We start from the raw sequence: 8,737 nt of genomic DNA, 5'->3' as shown, positions 1-8,737 counted from the left end.
AGACATCTAAAAATTCTCACATAGAAAATATTTTTAAATGCATTATCGTTTCAAGAACAACAAATTCAAGGTTTGGAAGAGTTGTCTTTTATTTATTTTTATTTATTATTGTTCTTTTGGATATCGTAGGCATACTTATTGTTTTTGCTAATGCTTTGTGTTTTCATGTATTAACCTAGATTCTGAGTCAGTCCCTTTCCTCAGAATGGAGAGAACTCTTCAAGCCAGCACACACATCTCCTCCCCTCTGAATTTGCAATGGATGGTCCCTAATGGTGTGGATTTCTCTGCTCAATTTTAAAGGGCCCTAGTGGGGTGAGACAATCTAAAGAGCAAACAACAGTTCATCTATTTAGTCTCTCAGTTCCAGACTGGATGTCATTCTACTAATTTCAAACCAAAGCTGTGGTACAGTTTCTGGAACTCTTAACGTGGGTTAAAATTGGTGAGACAACTGAAACAAATAAAAATGTGGTTTCACTGGTCACTCTGTAAACTCCAGCAATGTGTGCTACATCAAGAACCATACCATTTTAATTCCAAGGAAACAGAGTGTTGACTAGTACATGGTTCCATCGTAGCAATATTTGTAGGATATACCACTACAAATCATACACATGACCCAGTGCAAATTAAGGGTTCAGTAAAAAAAAAAAAAAAAAAAAAAAAAGAAGAAGAAGAAGAAGAAAAATTTAACCCCCAGGCCAAAAAAGGGCAGAATTTGATCTTTAAAAAAAAAAAACTTCAATTACCCCGGGGTGGTAGGAGTAGGGGTAGAGGGAAGAAGTGCTTGAATTTTTCCAGAGGAAAAAAAAATTTAAAGTGTTTCTGCGTTGCTGCCTGCAGCCACTATAATAACATTTCAACACAAAAGCATCCCTAAAATCACTTAGTATGCGTACTGTAAACTTAAAAAAGCCCTTTTAACATTAAAAAATAATGCACAAACATAGTATCGTTTTTATTAAATAGGGTGCAGCTGGCACTGGCGTTAACATTTTTATGTCAATTCATTAAAATTGAAATGTGTAACCAGACACTGGCTTTTTTAAGTGCTGCTGAAACAAACACACATATTTTACACTTAAAAATAAATGGACAGTGGCATGCTTCAAGCTACCACACACAAAAAATAAATAGTATCAATTCCTACTTCCATCTTAAGTAATAGAAAAGTGGCTTATTTATCTAAGCATACTTGGTATACAACCTTTAGAAGGCAAAGTTTTTTTTTTTTGTTTTGTTTTCCCCTCAATTTTCATTAGAAGATTATTGTTATTGTGTGCCGCTGAGTTGATTCCGACTCATAGTGACCCTATAGGACAGAGGAGAACCACTTTCCTAGGCTGTAAATCTTCATGGAAGCAGACTGCCCCATCTTTCTCCTCTAGAACAGCTGGTAGATTCGAAATGCTGACCTTTTGGTTAGCAGCCGAGCTCTTGACCATTGCCAAGCTCTTAATCATTGTGCCACCAGGGCTCCTTTTATTGGAGGGAGTTGGGATGAATTCTAAGGGAGACTCCAAGACAAGGAATGCAGGCCTGACTGCATCACAAGCTGGCCTGCAATGTTTGGCGGCCCACAATGAAGGGCTTGAGAATGACTAGAGGGTAAAGGGCTTCTGGAGATTGGAAGCAAATCTCTGTATCGTTTTGGTTCCAAAAAAAAAAAACCCAAACACGTTGCCGTCGAGTCAATTCCGACTCATAGCGACCCTATAGGACAGAGTAGAACTGCCCCATAGAGTTTCCAACAAGTGGCTGGTGGATTTGAACTGCTGATCTTTTGGTTAGCAGCCGAGCTCTTAACCACTTCGCCAGAATGAAGGGCCACTGACCTGTGGGAGAGAAGGACTGGGATTTGCCTGATAGTGTCATTAAATGATCCTGGCTTAGATTAAGGACATTTGGGGATTTGCCACGTTGCTGCTAAGAGTAGTCAAAGTGCATCCCACAGGATGGCTGTAGCTCAGATTCATACATAGTAGGAGACACCACCTGCACATACCCTGGTCCTCCCGTCGCCGTCCACTCTGAGAAATACAAATGTCAAAGGCTGCACTGGTGGTCCTCACAGACTGTACGTTCTCTCAGATCAGCTACCTGCTGGAACCTGCCTGCTGCTTTGGACGACGTGTTCCCATAGAACAATGGCTTGATACTGCTCCTTTAAATGCAAATTCTGTGGCAAGCTGCCAGTGTGGGTAAGGCAGATTTGGGTTCCCGAATTTTACTGTTTTAAGGAGCTCTGGTGGTGCAGTGGTTAAGCACTCAGCTGCTAATTGAAAGGTCAGCAGTTCAAACTCACCAGCTGTTCTGCAGGAGAAAGATGTGGCAATCTGCTTCCGTAAAGATCACAGCCTTGGAAACTCTATGGGGCAGTTCTCCTCTGTTCTATAGTAGGTTGCTATGAGTTGGAATCAACTCCAAAGCAATGGGGTTTTACTATTTGGTAAGGCTGGCTGGTTAAGAATCCTGGTGCAACGTTGCTTTCCTCTACCATGCATATCATGATTGAGTCTTCATCCACACGTGTGGCTTTAAGCTATGTCTTCACTATGAAGCCTGGCGATTTAGAGTTCTGCTTAACTCTGAAACCACAGAACATTTTTCTACAGTTCAATGATTCACTTGTGCTTGTTTTTTTTAACATGACAAGAGTCATAATTATTTGAAAGAAATTAGGAAACCACATTGTTCCAGCATTTCATGCTGATAAAGGGCAACATAAGTGATAAAGAGCTAAGAGTTGTTTCTTGAACCCCTTATTATTGCTTAAAAAGGCAAAGCTGTGTTGGAGGCAATCAAAGATCTGAAAGAACTAAACATAATATTTCCTTCATACATCACAAAAACAAGCTACATCTAAAATATTTGGAGATGGAAGTATTTTTAAAAATCACATTGTGTCTGGATGAACTAAAATTGCTTAGCAATGTTTCAGATATGGCTCTAGCCCACTGAAGAAATTTGTTATTTAATAAAAAGCACTTTTAGAGACCGAAGTCAACATATCAATACACTAAGAAATGTTTCAAGGGTCCAAATGTCATTAAATAATTATAAATATATCTTTAAAGTTATATGACCATTCACGTTAGCAAGTTACCTCAGATTTTACACATATTCATAATTTAAAAATAAAAAGAAAACAAATAACACACAGCCAAACGCAAACACTATCTATACCATTATGGCTATAATAAGGTATTGCCATTTTCAGTTTTGCATAAAAGGAGAAGAGGGGGCTTGGGAGGTGGGACTTCCTTTTGGTTAAATGGGAAAAGGGGGAGGGGAAGTACAAAAAGTAAAATAAAATAATCTATCCTGATCAGTATTTTTGAAGTCACTTTTTAGAGTAGAAAAAATACTGAACCAAACAATTCAAATAAGTACCTGCAGCAAGTCTGAAAGCAAGTTTGGAACAGTTATTATGAATGGATCGTACTGTAATGGAAGCGTCCATTCTATCTCTTTTCCCTTTACGTGCACCTGGACTGGCTTTGTAAGCTGGTCTGCAGAGTGCACTGGTCCATACACAGCTGCAACCATGAGGGCATGTGGTTCCAAAGCACAGGGAGGAAGCGGCTTTGCTCTTCTTCCTCCTGAGCCTGGAGTCCACCTCTCTAAATTGGCTAACGAACAGGTTATATATGATAATCGACCAAACAACAACAGCAACAAAAATACCTTTTCCTTTGTTTGCGCCTTTGTAAAGTTCATTTTAAATAGAAAACAACCTGAAACCTGATTACGATTGTCTGTCTTGGGCCTTTGGCTTCTCAGTATCTACCCTCTTATGGTTGCAAGATCACGACTAAGTGAGTGAAAAATCTTCTAAAAAATAGGCACTTTGTAGATAGCTAATTGATATACATATATATGCACTCTATATATGTATATATTGATACATTTGGGGTGTGGTTCCCAGATACCGCTGGGCCACTGCTGAGGAATTTCAGTATGGTCGCCAAACAGATTCATCCATTCTGCCACTAGAATTCAAAACAGTTGGGGAACTGCTGTGGCTTCCATCAGCGTCAACACCATCATTCTGGTTAGGCAAATTTGGGTTTAATAGCGTGCTGCCATTCGAGGTGGTGGTGCATGGCGGAAGCATTCTGGAAGGAGAGCGGTCTCCCCCCGGCACCATGGGGAACTGATAGGATCCCGACGAAGTGCCATAGTAGAGATATGGAGTGCTGCTGGTCTGGAAGGGTCCACTCTGGCTTTGGGAAGAGCCGGGGTAGGGTGGTGGCAGGTAGGTGTGGTAGTGAGTGGTGGCGGACATACCGAGGGACATGCCTGAGGTGACTGGCGGGGTGTAAGTAAAGGTGGCTGGATAGTGCATTCGTGGGTTGGAGAAGCGGCTCTCAGTGAGGGATGAAATGCTTGGGAACTGCCTGGGGTCTGAAAAAGGGCCCAGTTCTGAAGCACCTAAAAATTACAACAGAAGATGGGGGAAAAATCTGTAAATATCAATTAAAATAATGATAGAATTTTTTTACAAGAAAAAAGAAAACTTTAGCTTTCCCAAAAAGGAACAGCAAGCCACAAACAGACCTTTAAATGCACCAGTCACTTTATAGTCTTTCAGTATTTATCCTTAAATTCTTCACCCCCAGAGAATCCCAAAAAGGTTTAAAAACCCATATGTGTGCTAGGTCATATGTGTAAACCAACCCAACACTCCGGTCATGGAGATTCACTCACCAGGCTTTAAAACTGAATCCTCATTGATTTTTTCCCCTCTTTTTGTTTCTCGTTGCACTTCAGATATTTGAAGTGAAATTTTTACTAAGCAGACAGGTTTATTTTTCTCAATCCAATATAAAGAAATCCCAAAATGATCAGTTTTGTTATTGGTCCTCTTGGCAGGGTCCCATCATCAATGAAGGAACATCAGAAAGATACCCTAACATGTGCCTGTCCCTCCTTTCAACCTTTAAAATAATTTACAATCTTGTTGTGGTCTTCATTTTAGTAACATTGAAATCAAACCAGATTTCAATGTAATCTGGAACTATCTTACTTATCTGGGGTATTTAGGGGGAGTCTAGCCCTCAGAAGTTCTATCGAGGGTCATAAGCTAAATAAATAGGTTTTGAAGGGGGGAGGAGGGGAGGCCTTAATGCCTTAGGAATCATTTAATTTCAAGTCTTAACAAGAGACAACCTAATTTAGGCCAGGTGCAGAGAGTAACTTTTGTGAAAGGCTAACTGCCTACAAAAGGATATAAGCAGATGGCACCTCACAACCATCCTACAGAATTAGCTTCAGGTCAATTTGAACCAGTGACCTAGAAGCAAAGATGGCTCTCCCTAAATGTGAAATCCTTTAACTTCTAAAGCTATCGGTAAGCCTCCTTAATAAATATTTTTGCTGTCTAACTTAAGAAACCACAGTTATATACCATTTCACATGAAAATTTGTTCTCTGAAATGCCTAAAAACTTAAAGTTTCGATCTTTAAAGGCTGAGTTAATTATTGTTTTCTAGAATTGACAGCATTGATACAAGCCCCCTTTATATTACTAACATTGTTCTTGTTAAGATTTTGACTGTTTTCTAAACGCTTCCAATTCTTTGGATCTCATGTATTTGCTTTTGCTACAGCTTTTAGGAAACCCTGGTGGTATAGTGGTTAAAGCAATTAACTGTTAACCAAAAGGCTGGCAGTTTGAATCCACCAGGCGCTCCTGGGAAACCTTATGGGGCAGTTCTACTCTGTCCTATAGGGTCACTATGAGTCAGACTCAACGGCAACGGGTTTGGTTTTTTGGAATTGCTTTTAGCTATAAGGGAACTCTTTCAAAGGCCTTAGTGAATAAGTACTTCTTCAGCCCCATTTTTATTCAGCCCTTGTTCTTGGATGCTACAATATTTCTTATTAAAGGAATAATCCTAACACTTTCCTTTAATGGTGCTGACTGAGGATCGTTAACGTTTGTTAAAATGCAAACACTGCTTGTGCTTTTCGTAAAATGTTCGGGGTAAAGTGCCATTATGTGCATTTGCAACAAAATGTGACTAAAAGCAATATGTAGTTAACAAAACTTTCTCTCAGAAATGGAACAGTACCAACCAGACAGCCCAGCCCAGCCCAGCCCTGCCCAGCCCAGCAATTGTTAAAAGTCTCACCTGCCTGGCTCTTCTTACTGAGAGTGGAAGGCCAGAGGCAGAAGTCAGAGGTGGCAGTGTCATCATCTGTAAAATGAGGGGGATGAGCTCTAAGTTCCCTTCCAGCTCTAGTGTTCTATGACCATGAATTCCAAGACAGAAGGAGAAGCAACAGCCTTGGGGAAGAGGTAGACAGAGAGGTTCCCATCCCTCATGAGAACTTTCCCAGAATCCACAGTCCCACAAGCAGAGGGTGAAAAGCTGGTGAGCAGCTTTTAATACCAGAAGTAAACACTTTCAAGATGACAAACCAAAACTAACACAGCTCAGACAATGACTCTCTGCTTTTTATAAATTCTTCCATCCTCCACTTGCCTCTATAACCCCTCCCAAATACGAAATCCCGATAAGCTCAAGTTTAAAAATGTAGGAAGTGTTTCTGGAGCCATGGAGGTGGGAAGAACCCCCAAAACTATTGTCTTGAGACAACAGTCTTCTTAAAACCAAACAATAGTTTAGCTCAGCTAGTAAAGAATGTCTGCCTTGAGCATTATGCTCTTTTAAGACCTATCTACGTGGGATCAAATAGACAACAGCAACTGGAAAGATTAGATAGGAACCTTAGTGGGCAGTGAGTTTATGTTAATGGGGGAGGAACAACTCAGAAAAGGAGGGTGAGAATGATTGTACAACTCAAAGTATGTAATCAATGTCACTGAACTGTACACGCAGAAACTGCTGAACTGGTGTGTGCTTTGCTGTGTATATTCTCAACAACAACAAAAATAAAATAAATTATTTAAAAAACAAAATAAAATAAACGTATAACCCTCTACCTACCCCCCCAAAAAATGTAGGAAGTGATTATGACAGAACAGGAAGGGGAACAGATGAGATTTACTGCCTCGCCCACACCATGTTTGCACATGGCCTTGTACAATACAGGCACTAAATGCAAGCCACAGATGTTCCTCAGCCAGCCTTTACATTGCAGAGCATCTAGGTGAACTTGAGTTGGCAGAGCTAATAGTTATAGGCAGGCTACTTCTCTATGTATTAAGTTCAATGCTCAGATCATGTGAAAGAAACCAGAATAACATGAGCAATTTAAAACGGAAAGAAGTCACACTTACAACGTCAGCATTTGCCCCCGACATACGCACAGAGTTCACACAGATAGGCATGTTAATGGAAAAAACGCCTCTCATGTGTATTTGTACTTAAAATATACTGTAGTAATAATTAAAATTCCATATGGTTTCACTTATTTTGATGCAGAAACCTCATTAAAACCTTTAATGTGGGGCCCTGCCAGTAAATTCTAATATGGTTTTGAATTTATTCCCCCAGACCTTCTTCCCTATTTTACCTGATACATTTTGCTGATGTTTTTATTACCCATAACATGCCAGGATCACTGTACCTTTTTGGTTTATAGGTGCTAGCTAATGCAAATTGACATTCATTTTTCAATTAATGAGATCTGGTTGTGGTTTACAGAAAACAATGCAACAAATTTCTGCTAGGTTTACAGTATTTTGACCAATCACCCTGTCATTTGAGACTGTAATGTCCTGAGCAAAGAGAGCTAATGTAGAGTCTAAAGGGATTATACACTAATTTTTATAATTTACAAACAATACAATTGTCTGGAATTTGCTGAGTCATTTTAAGTTACCAAGAATGTTTCTGAAACATACTGCAATGTGTTCTGTGTAAAGAAATATTAAAATTTACTATATGTAGTCCAGGAGCCCTGGTGGCAAAGTGGTTAAGAGCTCGGCTGCTAACCAGAAGGTCGGCAGTTGGAATCCACCAGCTGCTCCTTGGAAACCCTACAAGGCAGTCCTACTCTGCCCTATAGGGTCGCTATGAGTCAGAATCAACTCAGCAACAATGGGTTTTATATGTAGTACAACATGAGATCCCATATGTAACAATCCATGATGGGGAGGTAGGAGAACCCTAAGCTTAAAAAGAAAGAGTATAAACCCCTTCATAGTCTTCGACTTATTCATAACAACTGTTGCAGAAACAAATAATAGAAATAAATTTTCTTTCATTTCATAGGGTTGTGTTTATACTTCCAATCTCTGTTTCTTAAATAAACTCGGGTTTTCTTTTAGACCCACTTCTTGGGTTATTTCGGCACTGTGTCCTGAACTATTCATACCTTGTGTCACTAACCACATTAAAGCCACAAACTTAAAAAATATATTTAACTGGCTATTACATCAACTAAAGTAAAGAAAATGTAAATTCTACTTATTCAAAGAGTTTACAAGATGAAAGCCTAGAAAGTTCTAAAAGTACTATTACCCAGATCTAATTTTATAAATATAAAACCAAAGCTCAGCAACTGCCCCAGTGATGTGCCTTACAGCCTCAGAGCTCCTCAGAGTCAGTGTAAAACTCCTGGCCTTGACTCTACAGCCTACTGATTAAATAAAACATAGCATGCTTGGAGACCTTTTGAAAATAACAGGAAACAACCTTCACAAATCCATTCTTTTTGTTGTTATCCATGTATCCTTTTCATGTACAAAATACATTAAGCTTTGCTGAACAATGGAAGTTGCTCAGAAGCTGAGGATGCTACCAAAAAAAAAAAAAAAAAA

The 8,737-nt window shown here is 39.5% G+C and overlaps 1 protein-coding gene across 2 annotated transcripts in view; it reads right to left on the bottom strand.

Annotated features, from left to right (window-relative positions):
• Nucleotides 1–1,377: 1,377 nt before the first annotated feature.
• Nucleotides 1,378–8,737, bottom strand: part of RUNX2 (RUNX family transcription factor 2) — a 137,388-nt gene continuing 130,028 nt past the window's right edge. Inside the window, exons 6-7 of one of the 2 annotated variants that reach the window (XM_023734245.1) lie at nucleotides 6,141–6,206; nucleotides 1,378–4,437 (exon numbers count right to left, since the gene is read on the bottom strand). In XM_023734245.1, the coding sequence (XP_023590013.1) occupies nucleotides 3,959–4,437; nucleotides 6,141–6,206 (545 nt within the window). In that variant the 3' untranslated portion in view covers nucleotides 1,378–3,958. The remainder of the gene's footprint in view (nucleotides 4,438–6,140; nucleotides 6,207–8,737) is intronic. The other variant, XM_023734244.1, reaches the window with a different exon arrangement.

This window comes from Trichechus manatus, unplaced genomic scaffold, assembly GCF_000243295.1.
Source record: "Trichechus manatus latirostris isolate Lorelei unplaced genomic scaffold, TriManLat1.0 scaffold00065, whole genome shotgun sequence".
Taxonomy (NCBI): domain Eukaryota; kingdom Metazoa; phylum Chordata; class Mammalia; order Sirenia; family Trichechidae; genus Trichechus; species Trichechus manatus.
This window is presented reverse-complemented; position numbering and strand designations above follow the sequence as displayed.